The following is a 22,915-nucleotide window of genomic DNA, read 5'->3' on the forward strand; positions in this document are numbered from 1 at the left end:
GGCAAGAAGAGTTACCGACTGGAGGAGGGAGAGGAGGTGGGAGATGGTAGAGCTGAAGGATCGTCAGCAATAGGAGAGGGAGGGCAAGCTGCAATTTCACTCACGCCTGGCGTTGATGGAATGCACGTTCGCATCTTTGAAAGTTCGCCACTTGAAGGTTGGTATATAGGGGAATTACTGTAAGTTTAAATAAGAGGTAACAAAGGAGTTTCATGAAGGAGGAAGTTAAAGGAAGTTACAGAAGTTGCCAACGCTGTCGAAAGAAGTTTCTGTTACTTTACGAGTTCTTGGAGGTGCTACAACAGCTTTGCCAGGCACGAATCCCTAAGTCTAAGCCCAATTCCTATTTGCCGCACAGTCACCTGGTGAGGACTACATCTCCCAGAAGGCAACGCTCCGCTCCCTTGACTCCTGCTTCCTTAGCCGGCCGGGAGTTGTAGTTTACAAGAGAGCGCCTTGGAACCGAGTTTTACTGTAGTTTACGAGAGAGCGCCTTGGAACCGAGTTTTACGCACTCGTCAACATAGACTGGGCGGAACAGGCCTCTCCTCCATCCGGATCCTCCCGTTTTCCGCAGCCTTCCGATTCATTAGCCTAATCTTTGTGCTTGGCTCGGCGGGAATCCGTGGCTGGTCGGCCGGCGAGGCGCTCTAGGCCGAGCAGCTTTCGTCTCTATGACCCCAGGAGGCGGTCCCCGGTGTCTTGCGCAGCGCGCGCGAAGGGGGCGCGCGTCAGTTCCGCGCGGTGCTGTCGGGGAACCATGGCTCCTCAGAGAGGTGAGGCCGGGGGCTGCTGGGACCGGGGACTTGGGACCCCGCGGGGGGCGGTGGCGAGCGGGCGTCAGCGCTGGTCTGCACCTGTCGGTGGCCGGCCATCCTCCGCGCCCGCGGGGCTCTAGGGCCCAGGGGCCAGGCCGGGGCGTCGGGCAGCAGGAGTTTGTGTTGAGCCGCTCTCGGGCTTGAGCGCGCGCCGCCGCCGCTCGTGGCAGTGCGGGGCAGCCAGGCTCCCACTGCGGCTGCCTTCCCCGCGGCGTACTCCGCGCTGGACAGTTCGGCGGCCCGAAACTGCGCCTGCCTCGACGAGTTGGCAGTGGGTGGGAAGCGAATTCAGACAGACCCGGCGAGGGGCCGGGGCGCAGGTGCGGGGCTGGAGACGCATCACCCAGCGGGAGGCAGGACTGGTTTCTGTCCTGGCCGGGGTCACCGCGGCTGCTGTCTCCGCTGCGCCTCCTGCCCTAGGATGCACAGAGGCATAAGGGCATGCTCCGGGTGCAGAGCCTAAGCAGCGGCTGGCCCACGTAACAGCCACTAAAAACATCATTGGGGCATTAAAATAGCATTGCAGCCGTAACGAGGTGGAGAAAGCAGTCGTTAACAGAGTTATTTCCAAGGAGAATGTTGTATGTTGTTAGAAGGAATACTTTGATATTTTGCCGGAGGGGTGGGGCGAGATCCACTCCCCCGCCCCCTTCCCCAGGGATAGCACATTAGAGTAATACTGTTTGATGACTAATTGCCATTTCGTGAGGGTGAGTCTGATTAACTCCGCAGCACTTCTGCTTTGCTGAGTCCGGTAAGTAAGTAAGGACGAGAGCTGAATTTCTGAATGGTAGAGCAGTAGCTAGGAGAGGTTGGGCAACACCCAGATTCTTTCTCCACCCTTCTTTCGTAGAGCTCTTGGCTTTACCTCTGAATAAATTTGAGCAAATATTTAAAGAATAGCTTTTTGCATGGGTACCAAATTATTTTCTTGTTTGAAGAGGCCACGTTTATTATTCAGGCCCTGCCCAGGGGGTACTGTCTGTAGTTGCATATGCTTCTCTTATTTGCTTCTCAAATAAGCCCAACGTTAAGTCTTTCTGGAGCAACACAGGAAGTAAAGGGAAAAAAGTAGAATTGTTTTGATAACTGACATAAAATGGGAACAGCGAGATTAATGGTGAAGGCAAGTTGAGAATTACATAAGTCGAATCATTATCTGAAGTAGTTGCCACAATTTACAGATTTAGGTTTACTGCCAATACATATTTGCTGTGCCTGGGTCATGTTATAAATCTTATGCCCACTAGAAATGTGCAACACAAAATTGCAGTTTCCTGAGCTTCCTGATATTCACAAAGGATTTATTTATCTGGGACTTAATGAATTTCCAAGTTCTCAGGTGTTACAAATAATGTCTCCTCTAAAATATAGTGAAGTATAACTGAGCAGAAGATTTAACTCCACACTGTAAATTTCATTTGGGGGGCATTTTCCACACAAAAACAGATACTGCGTGGGAGCTAATGGGAACTTTGTGAGAAGGAGAAAACAGTACTGATGTGCCAGTGTGCCCACTCAACAATGCAGTTGAGTTGTGGACTTTTTTTTTTTCCTCGTGGCGGAGCCTCTGGGCAAGCGGGGTGGAACCCACGCCCCCTGCAGTGGAAGTGCGAAGTCTTAACCACTGGCCCACCTGGGAAGTCCCTGTATGGACTTTTGATATTACCCTGAAAAAAAACTGAAATTGCTAATAATTGAACTTTCATATTGGAGAATTAATGACTGGAGTGAAGAAGATATTTTGATCTAATGGTAAGCTGAAATTAGAGAAAATAATGCTTAAAAAAGCATTAAGTATTTTTAAAAAGTTTATTATATGTTTTAAAAGTGGTATTCTATACCAAAGCCCTGTATGTTATACAAATATCTAAACTTACTTGTTTACGCTTCTATTTCCATCAGTAGTTATTTTCAAGAATATCATCTATATTCCCATTAATCACGATTCTAAGAGGTGTACTTTCAAAGTGTTAAACATTCACTATGTTGTTTTGGAATCAGGAACCTATATAAGAGCTAAAATAAAGTAGTTTTTAGTTTGGCGATCCTAACATCTCTTATTTATGAAAGTATTGATAATCTAGGATATGGGCTGGTAAACTTTTTCTGTTAACGGCTGATGGTTTCAGTCATAACCACTCATCCTGCTGTTGCCCGGCAAAAAAAGTAGCCATAGATAGTTCAGAAACAAATAAGCGTAGTTGTGTTCCAGTAAAACGTTTTTTATGGACACTGAATCTGAATGTCATATAATTTTCACACATCCCAAAAGATTAACGAAAAACTTTTTTCCAACCGTTTAAAAATGTAAAACTATTCTCAGCTTGCAGGTCATATAAAAATGAGAGGAAATGTAGGTTGCTCACCCCCGATCAAGAAGATGGGAAATGCTTTCTCCTGTACTGCTGTTTATTTTTTAAGTTTTACATTTCCTCCTGTGTAGGAAAGTTTTAGAGCAAGCAAAGTATTATAGTAATCTCCTTCAATCCCTTTTACATTAACATTGCTTTTTGGGTCCTCGGATCTATTGGAAAGAAAGTTTAGGCAGAGAAGCTCTATTTCTTCTATTTTACCATATTACTTTTCAGTTAAGACCTAATGTAATTTTAAAAATCTGCCTGAAATTTACAAATAATTCTTTAATTCACCCAGGGAAAAATATTTATATTGAATAATCTGTTTCCTAGTGAGTTTCTACCTTACCATATAACTTATTTGAAACTCCTATTTTATTTTCCTGTGCAAGTCACCTTTGAGTTGTGGTTAGGCTCCCAAAGCGGTGAACAAAAGTGTACGTAGGGGTAATGTAGTTACAGTAGCAGCCCAGAGTTACCCCCTGTCCCTCTGGTTCTTAACCCAGGTTGTCAAAGTATGGCCCATTGGTCAAACCCAGCCTATCACTTGTTTTTGTATGGCCTATCAGCTAAGAATGGTTTTTACAGGTGAATGTTTGTAATTAATCTGATGGATCCCTAACTTTGAAGACCAGTGAAGCAAAATATTACCCACCCACCCCATAGAATTCCCTTCTTCTCAATACTGTAAAGTATTGTACTCAATAATTATATTTTGAATTTTTCCAATTAAATATAAATTAAATGTGAAAGTATATTTTCTCTCTTGTCACCTAAGTACCTACATGATATCCTTGATTTTGCCTTGTGGCCTAAAAAACCTAAAATATTTACTCTTGGCCCTTTACAGAAAAAAATTTGCTGATCCCTGTTTAACATGTGCCTGAGATTTGAAAGAAGGTTACAGGTAGCTGGGGATGAGAGAGGTGTGAAGTGGGTAAAGAAAGTAGACATAGTTTGAGCATAAGGTGATGGTAGTCTCAGAGCAGGGCTGGGAGTATGGAAGGAGCCCTGGTACACCGGTGCTTGTGGTTTTATTGAAGGTGTTGGACCGGCCCTGGCACCTGAGTGATGGCTGCTGCTCAGATATACTTGCAAGAAGTTCTTAAATTGAGTGTTCATAAGTTGTGTATATTTCCTGGATTTCAAGTTTTACAGAACTTCATTCTTAATACTCTTTTATGGTGTTATGAATTATCTTTCTTATAATGCTATGAAATGAGAGGCTGGATGTAATTTGTTTTTTATTATGATGAAGTTCTATATTATTTTATCACTCCGTTATTCCTTTTGTTTTCTTTCTGCTGTCTCTCTATTTAGAACATACATTGCAGTAATCGTTTTCATCTTGCTTTTGTGTTTTGCTTTCACAAGTATGAATTATAAAGATATATAAAGTATGTGATTTATAACATCCTATACTAGAGTTAGTTATGCCACATAACCTTGCACTTAAGCCCTCCCCAGGAACAAAATCTGTGCCTAACCAGTTGATACTTAAAGTCAGCTGTGTTTTGTGTGTGTATGTTTGTTTCTGTTCATGTAGTTGGAAAATATTGTTTTGAAATAAATTTTTAAACGTATTTTGTGCTTGAAATTGGAAGGCATTTTGAGGTATAACACTGCTTAACTTTTACATACATAATATTGTCTACTAAATAATATCTTTGTTGCACGTATTTTCCAGAAAATGTCAATTTATTATTCAAGTTATACTGCTTGGCAGTGATGACCCTGGTGGCTGCAACTTACACCATAGCTTTAAGATACACAAGGACATCAGACAAAGAACTCTACTTTTCAACCACAGCCGTGTGTATCACAGAAGTTATAAAGTTATTGCTAAGTGTGGGAATTTTAGCTAAGTGAGTATAAATACTTTTTAGTGTGTTGTTACTAATTTTTTACTCAGTTATGTTCTTTATCAGAAGATTCAAGCTACATCTTCGTATGTTTGATTGCTTTAGAGCAGCCTTCCTCAACTCAGGACAGTTTTGCTCCCTCGGAGATATTATTTTGGTTGACCCAACTTGGGGGATGCTACTGGCATCAAGTAGGTGGAGGCCAAGGGTGCTGATAAATGTCCTACAATGTCCTGTCCTCCAGGACAGCACTCCATAACAAAGAATTACCCAGCCCCACATATTAGTAGTGCCGAAGTTGAAGAATTCCACCCTAAAGCAGGGGTTAGCAAACTGTGGCCCATTGGCCAAATCCAGTTTGCTGCTTATTTTTGTTGCAACAGAGACAGTGTGGTGGCTCACAGAGCCTAGACTATTTACGATTTGGTTCTTACAGGAAACATTTGCTGACTTCTGTTGTAGAGGAATATTATGATAATAATAGTTATCATTTCTTTTTTTTTTTAAAGGGCTTCAAATGCTTGGCTTATTTATTTACATTTATTTATTTATTTGTATTATTTATTATTATTTATTTATTTTTAATTTATTATTTATTCATTATTTATTATTTATCATTTATTTATTATTGATTGATTGATTGGTGGCTGGGTTGGGTCTTCATTTCTGTGCAAGGGCTTTCTCTAGTTGTGGCAAGCGGGGGCCACTCTTCATCACAGTGCGCGGGCCTCTCACTATCGCGGCCTCTCTTATTGCGGAGCACAGGCTCCAGACGTGCAGGGTCAGTAGTTGTGGCTCACGGGCCTAGTTGCTCCGCGGCATGTGGGATCTTCCCAGACCAGGGCTCGAACCCGTGTCCCCTGCATTAGCAGGCAGATTCTCAACCACTGCGCCACCAGGGAAGCCCTAGTTAACATTTCTTGAGTGTTTCCTGTATTAAATGTTAGGCACTGGGCTAAGTGTTTTTCATTAGTTATCTCATTTAATCTTTATATATTTTTTAGGTTAAGTACTATAATTACCCCTATTTTATCTATACAGCATCTGAGGTTCCTCCCTTGCTATACTTTTACTATGTGGCAGCACTGGGTTTTGTATCAGTAACATCCTATGAAAATCGTTTTAGCCAAGGATGCAGTATAAGAGAGGGTTAAGAATAGGGGCTTTGGAGTGAGACAGACCTAATTTTAGTCCTAGACTCATTGGGATTATGACTTTCCACGTATTCCTTAACTTCTCTGAGCTTTAGTTTCTTCATTTCTTCTTTTCTTAAAGTTTATAAGTCTTCAGTCCTGCCCATAAGCCCAATAGTTTTATGCTTGTCTGTTTTCATTTCCCACATTATATTATTCATAGACTGGAATACTTTAAGTCTGATAAAAATCAGATGACTTTCTCACCACCAATAAAGAAATATATGCAGTGAGTTTATGGGGCTGAAAAGGGAAATTCTAGACACTGAGTCTGTAAAACTAGGGGTCAGAGTCCATTCAAGACAGAGGAAAACAGCCATAGTCTGTGGCTGAGAGAAAAACAGCAACAAGAGACAAGAGAAAATGAAACAAGAGGAGGTGAGCTTTGGGTTATGTTGTATAGTTTCTTCATTTCTTAATTGGAGAAAATCGGGTTGTGAGAATTAAATAAAATCTGGTAGGAAATTACTTGGGGAACGATTTATGAGATGGGGACCCATCTGGGTCATGTGGGCGGGTGAATTCATCTAGGTTTCAAGATGTGGGCTGGTGAGAGTGGGAAGTAGTGAGGAATAGCATGTATGTAGGTTTAAATTACATTTAAACACTTTAAAATTTCATTTAACAAATATTTATTAAGTGATTTCTGTGTGACAGTTTTATCATGGGTGCTGGATATACAGGTATGAAGTAGATATGGTTTCTGCTTGCTTGGAACTTAGTTTCAGTGGAAGAGACAGAAAATGAACTAGTAAACACACACATTATTACAAATAACCATCAGAAAAAAATACTCTAAAACTGGCTTGGGGAAGGAGGAAAGAACAGAAAATAACTTGAGACTTGATGGTGGAAAGCTCTAATAGAAAATTTGTGTTTAAAATTTATCTTGTAGGCAGAGATACTGTGGCAGCCTAACTTGTTAGGTTGCAAGTAGGGTAAAACCTCAGACCTTTCACAGCTTTTTACTTAACAAGATCCATTTTTAAGGAAATTTGGCTTCCACTATTCTGCATAATGTCAGGTAAAGGAGGGGCTTTATTGTACCTTTAAAACTTTAAAAGGCAGTGTTCCAAAGGAAAAAATCTGCTTGAAGCTCTAGAACAACATCCATATAACAATTTAAGCGTTAATAAGTTAATAAAATCTTAGGGCTTAACTTCTTTTAAAACAAAAATGGCGGTATTGGAAAAAGGGGAATAGGGGAACACATTTCTTCTCCTTATTCCCCAGCTTCCTTAGGGAGAAAAAATTATGACCCAGGAATGAAATGAATTATGACCCAAGCATGAAATCAGCTATTTTAAACTATAAGATCAGATCATGGTTTTGTTGTTTCGTAACTGTTAAGACTTTTTAAAAACCAATGTGCAGAAAAGCAATGAGGCCTTTGGTTTAACTCAGCAGTTGGGCTAGTGTCCTGCTCACCTGTCTGCATGACTTTTTGTTTTATTTTGATGCTTTTTCAGCTTTGCATTGCTTGCTATTCTTAAGTTATTCAGTGTTATGGATATGGTCAGTTGTAGTTTCTTTTGTGGAAACGTTTTTGGAAATTATATCAAAATATTAATGAAAGCAGAAAAGTTTCCAAGAGTTCACCAGACAAGTCCCAATAATGGTGTTGAAATAGCAACAGTGTGGAAAACTAAATACTGTACTTCATCATCATGATTATCACCAGTAATCACTTACTGTGTATGTCACCTGCATAGTGTAGAGGCTCTTTTATGAACATTTACCTGCAGAGTACACAAGACCAGGGACAATCAGGACAAAGTAAAGTATTATGACACAGAGTTTTGGTGGTTGGCATTTGACACTACATGGCTAACAAGAATTTGGCTGTGAAGAAGAATCATTTAAAACACAGCGAGTTTCCAAGTGGAAAAAGCACTGGAAAATCATAAAGCATGAAAGAAGTGAAATGCATTTGAAATTACTGGATTTTAAAGCAAATGTAATTTTTATGGAGAAACATGTTGGCAAATTATCATGTTCTTATTCAAAACACATTGGTAGAATGGAATACCTGCTATTCATAACAAGAAAACATTTTATTTCTTGGAGCAAAGGGGTTACTTTTAAGAGGGCATCTGTGAAAAATGTTAATCTCTTGGAATGATAAAGAGTGATAGAGAAAGGAGAATTATTTTATCCATGAGGTCACAGGTTGATAGCTACGGAATGAAATGAAAGGATATCGTGATTGCATCTTCAGCTTCTTCAGCAATATGTCATGAGACAATCGTTAATGAAACTAAAGCATAGCTGTGTGGGAAACATACCCAGTGAAAATGTTGAGGGCTTCCTCTCTGAGGAAGTTACATTTAAACCCAGACCTGAAGATTGAATGGAAGTTGGGCAAGAGAAGAGCAGAGAGAAGGTAAAGAGAACAGTGTGTTTGAATAACAACAAATCAGTGTATCTGGAGTGCTGTGAGAGGGGAGTCGTGCTAAGATGAAGCAGGAGAGGTCGGCAGGGTATCAAGAGTAATCCTATGGGCCTGTAAAGGATTTTGGATTTTATCTCAAGTGCATTGAAAATCACTGAATGGTTTAAATCAGGGACTAACATGGTGACCCACATTACTTTGAGTTACTTTGTTGATTCCTTTGAGGAGAATGGATTGGAAGGGTATAAGAGTTGGAAGTAAGGGAGCTTATTAGAGCCCAGGGATTGTGGCCATGATGACAGAGCAGGTGATTAAGGTAATGTATTTGAGTTATGTTCTAGAAGTAGAATCTATAGGACTTGGTGATGGGTTTGGTGACTGTTGATTCTTACTATCTCAGTAGTTACCACGGACACTGAATTACTGAATACTGAACTTTTGCTCCTAGAGGAAATACAGGGATAGGTTCCTGTGAGCCTCTGGTCACAACATTTTCATCAACTGATCACTATATAACCATGTTTCTGTTTAAAGACACCTTATTTAGTATGTATTGTTGGCTCATTAGCATTGAACTGAGGGCCAACAGCACTATTAATCATGCCTGCACAAAGCTTATCTAACATGTATTTTCTCCATAAGGCACATCACAGCTTTCTTGCACTAAGGGACACTAGCCAGCACTTTAGCACTATCGCTATAATATATAATGTTATAAGTTGAAATTGCCTTAGAAAAATCAAAGAATAATGCTTCTTACGGGGACAATTGTGAAAAATGAATTTTTGAAAACCTAATGAGCAGATATCTAACTTCTTTTCTTTAGAAAGCAAGTAATTACACTCTGGAATACTAGCTGTTAATCACTGTCAAAATATGTAAAGTGCCAAACATCCTCTTTTAAGATCGCAGCAACTAAGTTTGCTGCCTTCAGACATTCAGGATTGTTGCTGTTGAGAATGGCAGGCTGCCAGAGAGTGAAGGTGTTAAGAAAACATTCTTCCCCGTCCCCCCTTAAAAACAGGTGAGGGAAGCATGCAGGTAAACACAGCTAATTTTCATTTCATTCTCGTGCCACTGCTTTAGCCTTAGCTATTATTTCATCTTCTACGATGAGAAATCTTAGGTTGAGGGAAGTTTTCATTTGCCAGAGGTACCTAGAAAGTGATTGGCAGTGATAGGATTCGAAGGCAAGTTCCCTGATTTCTAATTTTCAAATTATAAGTATTTTAGAACAAAATAATTGAGCTGTTTTGTGATTAGCTAGGGCAAAGATAAGCATTTAGTAGGATTGTTAGACATTTCAGTAATTGCAATAATTTTATTTTTTGTTTTTTCTCTTAAGTTTTTATTTCCAAATGTTAAATTTTACTATATTCTTTTTTTTTTTTCGGTACGCGGGCCTCTCACTGTTGTGGCCTCTCCCGTTGTGGAGCACAGGCTCTGGACGCGCAGGCTCAGCGGCCATGGCTTACGGGCCCAGCCGCTTCGCAGCTTGTGGGATCTTCCCGGACCGGGACACAAACCCACGTCCCCTGCATTGGCAGGCGGACTCTCAACCACTGCGCCACCAGGGAAGCCCTAAATTTTACCATATTCTTGATTGCAATATATTTGTGTGGTGTATATTGTTTTTATGTTTTGAGAGCAAGTTTTACACAAGATGCCCCTTTGTCCCTAAATTCTTCAGTGCCTATTTTCTAAAACCAAGGACATTCTCTTACATAATAACAGAATATCAAAATTGACACATTAGTATTGATACAATACTGTTATCTAATTCATAGACCTTAGATAATTGTGTTGCCCACTGATGTCCTTTAACAGTAAAATAATCATACTTTACAGTAGTTTTATATCTCTAGCTGCCTTTAATCTGAGACAGTTCCTCCATCTTTTTTTCTTGTCTTTGACATTGTTGAAGAGCATAGTCCATTTAATTTGTAGAATGTCCCACAGTTTATGTTTATTGATTGCTTTCTTATGATTAAATTTAGGGTTTTGGTCAGGAATATCACGGAAATGATGTGTCCTTCTCAGTGCAGTGTATCACGAAGCACATAATATCCATTTGCCCCATTACTGGTGATTTAACTTTGATTCCTTGATTAAGGTAGTGCCTGCCAGGTCTCTCCAGATAAAGTTACCAATTTTCTCTTTGTAACTATTAAGTATCATATGGAGAGAATCTTTGAAACTAGGTATATATCCTCTTTCTCATCATTTTTATTGTCCTTTGATGTTGCCAAATGGTAATTTCCCAGTTCCATCATTCCCTATACATTTATTGGTTGGCATTCTACTCTAAGAAACTTTCCTTTCTCTCCCTCTTCCTCTCTCTCCCCCCTACCTGTCCTTCTCCCTCTCAGTGTAGATTCATGGATTATTTTATTATATTTGCTGGAATCCATTATTATCATTTATTTCGATGCTCAAATTGTCCCAGATTTGGACAGTGGGATCATCTTCAAGGTTCCTCCTGTTTCTTTTCTTTTCTTTTTCACTTACATATTTTCATCAATCTTTGAGCAGTTCCTTTTTAGCATAGCAAGATGTTCAAAGCTTATCTTATACTTTCCCTGCCCCAATCCCCAAATCATACATTTCTCTAAGAAGCTTTGTTCCTTTTTTCCCAAAATGGTATTTAGAAACCAGAATCTAGACATGAGGTGTGCACATTGCTACTGGGGGTATCATAACTTCTGGGCCCTTTCAGTAGCCAGAGCTAGGTAACATGTGTATACATACATACCTGTCTGTTTCTCTGTTTCTGTATATATATGTGTTTGTGTATACAACTATGAGTAATACATTGTTTGATACCTGCAATTCTGATCCAGTACCACAGAGTTCATTGCAGCTTTTCCCTTTTCCAATGGTGGTGAGTTTGACTTCCATTATCCTCAAGATATTTACTTGTTTGCTCAGTCCTAGAATACATAATAAGTAGACTCAGAACTTCTAAGATACAGCTGTGAAAAAGCAAACCTACTAACTAAAGTTCAGTATTTGTATGTAGTTTTTTTTTTTGCCTTTAGTTTTAGAGCATATAGTAAAAAGACTGTGTTTTAGAATACTTGGGTTAGTTCTCTTTTTCTCCTTCCGTGTAATTTTGGTATTCATTAAAAAAACTGACAGGGTTGTTTTTTCTTTTTTTGGTTTCTGTTTGTAATTAATTTGGAGTTTTCCGCCATCCTTGTTGATTTTACTTACAATTTCTAGTAATCTTTGGAATATGAAATTATACTTGTTTCAATCAAAAGTTAATTTAGAACTGCAAGGAAAAAAAGGGGAGTGTGGGGAAGAATTAATGAATGGCTACTTTATTTTGATAAATAAGGTTTAAGGTTTATACAGTCTGATTGGGGAGTTTGATTACATGCATTGTGTGTGCATACAGTTTACACTGCTTTGCTTTTTAACTTTTTTTTCACTTAAATGTTTTATCTTAGAGATGGTTCCATGTCTGTACATAGAAATCTGTCTCACTCTTTTTAAGAGCTGTGTGGTATTCCACTATATGGATGTATCACATACACCAGTTTCTACTGATGGGCATTTGGGTGTGTCCAGTCTTCTGCTACTACAAAACAAAGATGTAATAATTATCTTTTTATATACACTGCTGTGTACATGTATAATTTCATCAGACCACTTTTATATCGAAAAGGAAATTAATAAATCCTATTTTTGGGGAGGGGAGCAGCTTAGCAGTTGGATGTTGCAAAAGCTTTATATGTGGGTAAGTTATTTTTTAAGTATTTGACTAAGTTACCAATTTCTAAGTTATAATTCCAGTTGAAACATCAAACAGTACATTTGAAAATATTTTAGTTTTTCATAAAATAATTACTATAACAATTCACAGGAAAATTGCTAGTTAGCTGTATGCTTTACTAAACCCTGTCATAGCTATTAAAATTGATACTTTTGATTTAAGTCTGTCATTTGTGATGTGAAAAGGAAATGAAAACACTGTGTGTTGTCTTAGAACAAAGTCAACTTTTTATTGTTTGCTATCCACCACAGCCTGTAAAGACTAAAGAAACCTAGAAGGAGGTGTAAATGTACATACACTTTGGGTGTGTTTCGTAATAAACCAAATGCATCTTAAATCTTTGTACTACTTATCCAGATAAGACTGGAGAAAATTATTTTACTGTTTCATAGTATTATCTAGAATAATGAATGAAGCTTTCAGATACCTATGTCATAGATTATCCAGCCCTATTCTGTTTTTCTTGCTGAGTTTACATTTTGACTGCCTCTTTGTACTCAATGCTATAAGGGGTTTAGGGTCATGGGGAGGAAGTAAAAGTCATGTACCTCATATGATGGGTATTTTTGTCCTCAAATGACCTCATTATTGGTTTTTAAACCTAGCTTCCCAAAATCTTTTATGCGAGTTAATTTTAATTAACTTTGCAGATGATAAGAAATTTGTAAGGGAAATTTAGATTTCTTAAACTCATGAGTAACTTCTGCTGTATTATTCCATTTTGCACAGTGCCTTGGTAACCTAGCCAAGGATTTCAGGCCTCCTAGTAGTTCTCCTCAGATCAGGAGCTGGAAGAATGAGGCCTACTTTTGACCAAACATAGATCAGAAAGAATTGGTTTCAGCTGGTTGATAGGAAATTTGGGGGGGTTGCAGCAGCGGAATCTCTCTGCAGTCAACGTGGAGCTTCAGCATTCCTTGAGGTAACAACAGGTTGCACATGTTATTCCAGTGATAAAAATCAAAGAGTAAATTTAATGGGACAGACTATATCTAAAAAAATTAGTGTATGCTTTTTGATTATACACACGTTTTCTCTTATCTCACAATGTCATTTATATAATTAAATTCAATAAATTTGTTTTTAACAAAAGGTACTCATTAAAGTGCTTGGGATTTGATTTCCAGAAAATATCAGAGCAGGAAAATGGAAGAAAAAGTGGTCTTTGGTTTTTATGTTTTTTTAGTATTCAGAGAACACTATTCAAGGCTGTAGTATATTTAGAATTGATCATTTATCTTTGTCTACTTAACAGTAAAACAAAAGGATAGATGATTACTAGTGTTTTCTGGAAGATATATTGCTATTACTTTTTTTAACTTTAGTGAGTAAAACTAAGTTTTAGAGCTGTATTCTTATTAAATATATTAAATTAAGCAAGATTTAATCTAATACCGAAATAATTTATCTCCTCCTTTAAAACTTTCTGTGTGGTAACATTCCCCTATATTCTTTCTTATACCTCCTAAATCTCTTTCTTTTACTTTCTAATATCATTAATTATTTTGAGCTTTTGTTTTCTTTTACAATTTCTTTTAGCATTCTCTGCTATTTTTTGCAACTTATTTCAAAATATCTTGTTATAATTATATAATATTGATATAATTCTAAGGTACCATGGTGAAGCTTGAGCTTTCCAGTAGTTAGCATTCTGGTATACCTTGGCTTCTCTAATATCTACATTAGAGAAGGAAGCAGAAAAAGATAGTAAAGTCTTCCTGGCAGTGGAGAAGTAATAGTTCCTAAGTATCCAATAAAAAGGATATAGCCAGAAGAGCCAAAGACCTGAAGGTTAATCTGGACACACCATACTCTACTTGTTTTTCATGTTGAAGGAAAGGAGTACTCAGATTGGCTGGTGATGTCTCACAGGCCCTTCATTTGATGTGAAAGCTGAAAAGTGTGGGAGAAGAGATAAAAGTGACAGGGAGAAAAGGGACCTCAGCAGCCTTGATTATTGGTACAGCCATGGTTAATAGAAGAAGCTGTTAGATCCTTAAGCAGCCTGTATTCTAGCAGAGCAAAGAGAGCCAGTGATAAAGAGATCAACTCTGTTCTCTGGATAGGCAGAAATTCATTTGATACCATTGAGGGTTTAGAGTATTTCTAAGGAGTGGAGGTAAGATGGCATTGCCCATAGCTAGGGATTAGGGAAGGGATAAGTGGCTACTAAACTAGAGCTTGAGGAATCGTATGTGGGAGATAAATGGACATGGAAGGAGGTGGACTGTGAAAGATGGGTACAAACAGGTACCTCTCAGTAGTTCTTTAGGGAGCCACTCTGAAGATACATTAGTATAGAAGTCAGCATTTTGGAAGGGCATTAAGTAATGATACAGTAAAAGCAGTGTCCTCTACTTCACACAGCCTGTAAGATTTATGTCTCTGCCATCATGTTTCCTAGTGAGAATTATGACAATAAAGAAAATGTTCAATTATATCACCTTGTTAAAATGGTTCTTTGAGTTGGACCTCTGTGATTCTTCTTTTTAATTTTAATCTTTTTTCTCTTCAATTTTATAATTGAGGGAAAACTTTGAGAAATTATTCTTTATACTCTTTTAAGAGGTGGAGAATTATATAGAACATCTTAGATTTGTGTTAAAAAAAAGAATGGTAAATGTTTAAAGGGCCAACCTTCAGCTATCTGGAAAACTCTACAATGCAGACTTTCCCAGTAATCTTCTGGTATTCTCTCCCTTTTCTGCATGGAGTGTAGAGTCGCCCTCCAGGCTGTGTGCATTACTTTTCAGCATGTAGCTTTGGCAGCAAAGTACGGTCTGTAACTAAGAAGGGCTTCTTTTGTTTCTGTGGCCTAGGCCAAATTTCCTGTCTTAATTATTTTCTTGGGGGCTGGAGTGTTCTACAGTGGATAAGGCATGGGTAGTTAATTAGACATTATGGACTCTTTGCTCCTTCTCAGAACTTGGGTAATTAATTTTGCACTATTTAAATATGAAAATATCCAATTAGTGACTGTTGATTCTAATGTTAACCCAAAATATAGAGGCTCATTGTGAGTTGAAATAGCTCCATCTTCCCAACGAAGTATTATGGTCCTTTTAAGGATCTTGTGAGGGGCAGTTAGGAGCCTTTTGATGTAGCACTTTTTTTTGGTGTTAATGCTTATAAAAGTGTTCTTTGATTTGTATTTTCAGGAAATAAATGAGCTGATTTACAACAGGGGGAAATATGAGCCAGATTAGCTAGTTCCTCCTGAGGAACAATAAGAATACTTAAGAGCATGCATCAATCAATATGCACTCAAGTAGTAAGCTTTATGTATGTTCCAGGTACAGTTTACCTTACTGATATTAGTAAATTATTCAGATTTCCTGCAAAATTATACAGATACATACTTGAATTTTATGAGAATATGCTTATTTAAAGATTTATTGTCTGCCATATTGCACAAACACGGAATTAATTTACAAATAATATTGACCTGCATTACTCGGTTCCTATCCCAAGTAACTTCTATAACTACTAACACTTTTTTCTTTTGTTTGCAATTAAAATCTATTGTAATTTTAAAAATTAAAAAATACATATGCAACCTGATCTAAAAAATAATCTGGGTGAACTTGATGCAATGGCAGTTAAAGTGGCAGGGATTAAATTAATTTTTTATAGGTAATATCGGCAATTCTGGTTTCCTGGTAGTCTCATTGTTTAATATACTCAAAAGCCCCTGAAACTTTGACCAGAGGATGAGGGTGGTAAACCTAATTGTCATATTTTCCCAAATGAAGATTGTAGTTGTTTTTCTTTTATGGGGATGCATTGCTGGTTTGCTTCTTTTAATGAATCTAAAGTCAGTTAAAAATTCTAGAAATAAGTATCAGTGAACGTAACACAATGTAGCTCTCCTATGTGTGACAGTATCTAATAGAGAGGATGATCTTTCATTTTCTTCTTCATCCCTTCTCATTTCCCCTTTTTGTTTTCAAAGAGAAACTGGTAATCTGGGTAGATTCAAGGCATCTTTAAGAGAAAATGTCTTGGGGAGCCCCAAGGAGCTGATGAAGTTGTGCGTGCCTTCCTTAGTGTATGCTGTGCAGAACAACATGGCTTTCCTGGCTCTCAGCCATCTGGATGCAGCAGTATACCAGGTAGGTGAAGTAGATGATAATGGCAGGCGCAAAATCTTAAAAAATGTTTTCACGGTGAAAAGATGTTTTACTAACCCTCTATCAAACTATTGAATATTTTTCTCTACAGCTGTGTTCATATCAGAAATAGTACATTTGTGTCAGAGTCTAATGTTAACCGAGCTGATGAGTTCATTGTTTGTTGGTAGGTGACGTACCAGCTGAAGATTCCTTGTACTGCTCTATGTACTGTTCTAATGTTAAACAGGACGCTCAGCAGGTTACAGTGGATTTCAGTTTTTATGCTGTGTGGAGGAGTCGTCCTCGTACAGTGGAGACCAGCCCAGGCCACAGGCGTCGTGGTAAGAAGCTAAGTGCTCACTGTAGCTAAACGGGAACTTTCCAGAGTCCTGAGCACTCCACACAGTCACACAGAAAAGAATGGAGCATGATTCATAGCCTCTGCCATATAGATACGCCTTTTTCCCCTTAGGGTGATGTTATTGTCAAGGAGAGTAATACCTCCGGGCTTCCTTTTTGAGAAGGAAGAATATGCATAAACTATGTTAGAGATGGATGGTATCTCAAAACTCCATATAATGCAACTCCTTCGTTTTATGGATAACAGAATTGAAGTCCAAAGAGGTGAAGTCACGTACCCAGAGTTGCACAGTTAACAGCTAACCTGTAACTCAGTTGTGCCAACTTCCACACAGTGTCTGTGTTCAAAACTTCTAGGCCTCTTTTAGACATTTTCTCAGAAATACTGGGCAGAGTTTTCCCCATCTAATTTTCATGTTCTCCCACAACTCACAAAATTTTTTATCATTTTGCACATACATCCACTGTCAGCAGTGGGTCTTACAGAATAGTGTTTTTCCCAATAACTGGTAACTACAATAGGGCAAAAAGTGCCTTTACTTCTAACTTTTAGTTGAAGAGTTAAATGTTAAGGTACATACCTGATTTTTTTTTTTTTTAATATATTGTATGCTTTAATTGGTTATTTTCCCAAAGAGAAGTAGGAAGTGGAACTACAGTAAAGGACCTGAAGGTCGGGAGCTTCCCTCTGCAACTGCACACTCTTCTTTAACTCTTAGCAGATGAAAGACCATGGTGCTCTTAGGAGTATAAGGCAGCTGGGGATGTATGCAGAGCTTGTGAAAGTAGAAAGCTCCTTTTTAGGTAGTTACTTTCTGGCTTGGTGGAAGAGTTTTTTCCCTCAGAAAGTGAGTTTTAAATTAATATGTATTGTCTTTACATGATGTTTAAACGTGCTCATATTCTCGGTGACATTTCAGAACACTGATCAACTATGCACTGCACGTATAACTCAGATGTAGAACTGTAAAGAATTTGTTTGGGAAGTAAGGCAAACACTTAAAAGTCAAATATGAACTTCCAGTAACACCCTACACCTTTAGAAAAGGGTCACCTCACCTAGGTAATATGTGTGAAAAGTTTAGTAAGCTTAGTAAGCAGAGTATTTTACTTTTGGAGCACTCTAGAAAGTTCTTTCATATTTTAAACATGTAGGAATGTAGCTTCCTGTAACTGCCTCTCATTGTTCCTTGTTCTTGTCAGAGTAACTCAAATCCCTGCTAACTCCATAGGATGAGCCTTTGAATGTTTGAGAACAATGTTGCATCTCCACCCTCCCTGTCTTTTCTTCTCTCCCACTGAGACAACCTTGTTGTTTCTTTCTATAATATGGCTTCTGGAGACTTTATGATCCCTGGCTCGTGCCCCAGTATTGCCTCGTATTTCTTTTCTAGGTGCATTTATCCGTTCTTTTTCCTCAGTGTGTCCTAAAAGTTCACGCTGTCTCCAGATAATGACTGAGTGGTGTGAGGTGTAGTTCGCTAATTGCCTCCTTTATTCTGAATACCAGAGACTTGTTAAATCAGCATAAGGTTATATTAGGTTTTTTTTGGCTGGAGGAGGCTATCCATTATATAACTGATTATACAACCACATGTAGCTGTTTCACACGAATACAGTTTGTCTCAGATGTGTTTTGTGCCGCGGGCTTCTAAATGCAAAATGTGTTTATATTTATTAAGCCCATCTTGTTAGCTTTGGGTTATTGTTCCAGCCTTTGAGGACTTTCCAGTCCTTATCCATTATTAGCTTTTTCTTTGAATGTTTTGCTTTCTACAGATTTGACACCTATGTCTTCTGGGTCTTCTCTGAAAATTTTAGACAGGACAGGACCAGAGTTCTGTGGCTATACCTCTAGACTCTCTTTAGCTTGACTTTTTTTTTTCTTTTTCCTTGCTTAAGAAACATTCTCTCTCACAGTTTTTATGGGTCAGGAATTAGAGGGTGCCTGAGCTGGCCTCTTTTAGACATTCTGGCTTGAGGTCTCTCATAAGGTTGCAGTCAAGATATCAGCTAGGGCTGCAGTCAACTGAAGACTTGCCTAGGCCTGGAGGATCTGTTTCTAGGATGGCTTATTCATATGCCTGGCTAGTTGATATTGGTTGTTGGTCTAGCTTGGTTTTATTCTGTTAATTAGCACTTTGCTATATGAGCACTCACTCAGCTGTGAATAGAACTGCTGTTATCCTCACTACATTTCTCTGTCTTGTTCACAAAAATATTATGCAAATCTGTCAGATTTCTTGCTAAACATTATCTCTATGGAATTCCCCTCAGCACTTACACTAGGAATTCTTTCAGTAAGAAAATTCGGTAAGTCGTATTCTTATGGAAGCCACACCATTTTCTTGTGATGACCATTACACTCTTGATGGTTTCTTCAAAAGTTCTCCAAGTCACCTGTTGTAGCATTTCGCTGGTATTCAGTAATAACAACAGCTGCAGTCACGTGTCACACTGGATACTAGCAGTGTTCTAAGCGCTTTATATACATTAATTCACTTATGCTCACAGCCACCATACGAGGCATGTATTTTTATTTCCATTTTCTTATGAGGAAACTGATAGGCAAAGAAGGCTAGCAATGGCTCAACCTTGCTTGGATCCAGGCAGCATGGCTCCAGAGCCTGTGCTCTTGGTGAGTGTACTGGGCTGCCTTACAGGTCTCAAGCCGCTGTTTATAATTTCTGCAGCTTTTCTTTCCCTCTGCCTTTTTGAAAATCAGGACAGTATTTGCCCAATGCAAATTTTCTGGCATAGCTTCTATGCCCTATTATTCTTCAGAGATAACAGTGATCAGTACCTTGATTTGCTACTATTCTTGGTCAAGATACTTCTGAATTTATTTAGGTAGGTGTTCTCAAAACAGCAAACCAATGTCTTGGACTTCGGTTCCCATTCATTCAAAGTCATTATTCACAGAGAAAATGGAAACTAGGTTTGGGGGTAACTCTTATTTTCTTGCTATCTAACAGCATGTCATCTAGCCGAAGAAGCATACTCTTTTCTTCCTAAACTAAACATACTTTTAAAGGCTTTCTTTAAATTTTGCAAGCCTCCATTTACACTGTTTTCAGTTTTTTGATACTAAAACTCCTGGTCCGTTCCTCTTGGTTTTGTGTACTGTAGTTTTTTTTTTTTTTTTATTGTTCCTATGAGAATTCATTGAAGATGCCCTTAATTAGTAACACTGATTTCTTTCTTTACTGTTCATTAGAATCTCATTCTTAACAAACTCTTACCCTATTAACCCATCTTCACACTAACTATGGAATTGTTTTAGTTTTTTGAATTTGATTTATTCAGGACTGGAGCTCAAGTCTCTGAACTGTGCTGTTTGGCTATTGATCATGCTAAAACGACATGGTTGCCATTTTCCTAGGTTTCCATCACTTCCACTTCATCACCCAGCAGTTTCTTTCTTCTTTTGGCTGCATTGGGTCTTTGCTGTGCGTGGGCTTTCTCTTAAGTTGCGGCAAGCGGGGTCTACTGTTCCTTGCAATGTGCGGGCTTCTCATTGTGGTGGCTTCTCTTGTTGTGGAGCACGGGCCCTAGGCGTGTGGGCTCCAGTAGTTGTGGTGCACGGGCTTAGTTGCTCCGCGGCATGTGGGATCTTCCTGGACCAGGGATCGAACCTGTGTCCCCTGCATTGGCAGGCGGATTCTTAACCACTGCGCCACCAGGGAAGTCCCACCCAGCAGTTTCTTATCAGTCAGAATTAAGTCCAGAGAAGCAGTGTCTATCACCATTTTTCCTAACTGTAGAGATTAAACTGGCAGAAAAGCAACCAGGAATTTGTCAGACACTATCTTTAGTAGCTTGAGCTTCCAAGCAGTTGTTGGGATAGATGAAATCTCACACCGTTATTTTTTCTCCTCTCTATGCTGGCCTTGTAGATTGTATTAGGAAATCATCCATGTTTATCAGTTGTAGTCTATAGTAGTGGTTCTCAAACTTTAGTGTACATCAGACTCAACGGGAAGGTTAAACAGATTTCTGGGCCCCATCCCCATAGTTTATGATTCAGTAGGTCTGGGGAGGGGCCTGTCAATTTTCATCTCTAACAAGTTCCCAGGTGATGATGCTGCCAGGGACCATACTTTGAGAACCATTAGTCCATAATATCTTCTATTTCTCCTTTTATCTTCATGCAGACATTTTAGAGCAAGCTCTCTCTCTCAGGTACTTAACATCAAGTAATACTGTCCTAATACTGTCAGGCTTATTTATTTTGAACAAGGTATGTGCTTGTCATATTACAGACACATGTCTCAACCCTTTAGTTTCAGTGTTGCCACTGAGGTAACATTTATCTCTGAGGAAAGACTGATGAAAGCTCCTGAGGGTTAGTTTAGGGAAGAGGAAATACAGTTGAAACAATAGGTTGGGGGCCCATATACCTGCATCTGTTAGCAAAGTATTATGATTATATATATGTGTCAATCTCTCCCATCCATGAACTGTTTAAGAATCAAAGCTGTGTATCATCTTCATCTTCATTCATGTAGAATATAAAACAGTATATCTGGTACACAGATGGCATGCTATTAATATTTGATAAAAATTCAGTGAAGTAGGAAATCTTACATGTCATTACTCCATCCTGTAGGTGATAGGGAATAAATTAAACAAGTCAAACTGCTACCATTTCCATGCTTGATCCTATAAGAGCTTGAGTTGTGGTGGCAGAAGTTAAAATGAAGAGGCGGGCTGACTGCACAGTTCTGTGCTTGGGTGCCCATTGTTATTAGGAAGTAGGCACACGTTATATCAAGCGTTTACTCTGGCTGTAATTTGAGGGATAGGTTTTTAACTTAAGTACTTTGGTTTATCTCTGGGATGGCCTTTTGTTTGGTCCCGTCTTATTCTATAGAATAGCCATGTCTGATATGGCACGTACTTTCAGCAGAACTATAAACAGATTTTTGTATTCATTTGTTTGTTCTCTTGGATGAATTCTATTTACTAGTCACTAAAAATGACTTCTAAAACATTACTATTGCAGGTGGAACAAAATCCATTATTAGGGTTTGGTGCTATAGCTGTTGCTGTATTGTGCTCAGGATTTGCAGGTAAGTCATAAAAGCATTTTATTCTGTTGTCAAATTTTTAAAAAAACATCAGACTTTAAATAGGGATTGACTTTATCTTGCTTTATCAAACTCAACTTTATTCCTATTAAAGCTTATCTTCTTACTTAATAGCTATATAGTTTTATGTCAGCTGTTTTTCCAGTAAGCATGTGGTAATGTTTAACACAGTTTAGACCTCAGTCCTTATTCATCTTTGCAGTTATCTAAGAATGTATTTCTGTCATCCTTGAATATCCCCGGTCCAGCCAAGATCCCCCAAATAAATTAAAAAATGGAGGAAGTTAGCCATCAGAAAGCTCAAGTACCTCTTTCTATTTTCCTGGCACTGGCACTATCCTCAGGTTCGATTCTGCTGCTTTAGGTTGTTAGTTACTAGCTCAGTATCTGTATTTCCCTGGTAACTCAAGTTCTTCCTCTGCTTCAACAGATTAGGAATTATGGAGTAGGGAGGAAAGGGGGGTGATCACTAAGAAAACCTAATACCCAGAAGTAACAGCCAGAAGGGGAGGGAAGAATCAAAATCACTAACATCAAATCAGTGTGGAAGTCTGGACTCATATATGTAGGGACAGGCTATCCTTCACTGAATCAAGAAGAGAAAGTATGAATGTTAAGTGCAATGTAAGAAATGTTTTAGAAATGGTTCCAACAGAGAAGAAACTGAAAGTAAAGAGTATATTAGTTATAGCCATACATCTTTATTATTTATCTTTATTTTGCTATATCAAGAGTTAGTACTGGGCTTCCCTGGTGGCGCAGTGGTTGAGAGTCCGCCTGCTGATGCAGGGGACACGGGTTCGTGCCCCGGTCTGGGAAGATCCCACATTCCGTGGAGCGGCTGGGCCCGTGAGCCATGGCCGCTGAGCCTGCGCGTCCGGAGCCTGTGCCCTGCAACGGGAGAGACCACAACAGTGAGAGGCCCGCGTACCGCAAAAAAAAAAAAAAAAAAA

At 38.8% G+C, this 22,915-nt stretch overlaps 2 protein-coding genes across 6 annotated transcripts in view; one reads left to right on the forward strand and one right to left on the reverse strand.

Moving 5' to 3' along the window:
* The first annotated feature begins 334 nt into the window (after window positions 1–334).
* Window positions 335–22,915, forward strand: part of SLC35A1 (solute carrier family 35 member A1) — a 29,609-nt gene continuing 7,028 nt past the window's right edge. The window contains exons 1-5 of one of the 4 annotated variants that reach the window (XM_029223327.1): window positions 335–776; window positions 4,886–5,040; window positions 16,353–16,512; window positions 16,701–16,853; window positions 21,878–21,944. In XM_029223327.1, coding sequence (XP_029079160.1) covers window positions 675–776; window positions 4,886–5,040; window positions 16,353–16,512; window positions 16,701–16,853; window positions 21,878–21,944 — 637 coding nt within the window. In that variant the 5' untranslated portion in view covers window positions 335–674. Of the gene's footprint in view, window positions 777–2,455; window positions 2,574–4,862; window positions 5,041–16,352; window positions 16,513–16,700; window positions 16,854–21,877; window positions 21,945–22,915 lie in introns of those variants that run through there. The other 3 variants (XM_029223326.1, XM_029223328.1, XM_029223329.1) reach the window with 3 other exon arrangements.
* RARS2 (arginyl-tRNA synthetase 2, mitochondrial) overlaps window positions 1,686–22,915 on the reverse strand; it is a 118,918-nt gene continuing 97,688 nt past the window's right edge. The window contains exons 22-23 of one of the 2 annotated variants that reach the window (XR_003793642.1): window positions 11,446–11,552; window positions 1,686–1,858 (exon numbers count right to left, since the gene is read on the reverse strand). The gene's annotated coding sequence lies outside the window, so the exon portion shown is untranslated. Of the gene's footprint in view, window positions 1,859–11,445; window positions 11,553–22,000; window positions 22,854–22,915 lie in introns of those variants that run through there. The other variant, XR_003793641.1, reaches the window with a different exon arrangement.

This window comes from Monodon monoceros, unplaced genomic scaffold (genome assembly GCF_005190385.1).
Source record: "Monodon monoceros isolate NGI ecotype Baffin Bay Population unplaced genomic scaffold, NGI_Narwhal_1 Super_Scaffold_15, whole genome shotgun sequence".
NCBI lineage: Eukaryota > Metazoa > Chordata > Mammalia > Artiodactyla > Monodontidae > Monodon > Monodon monoceros.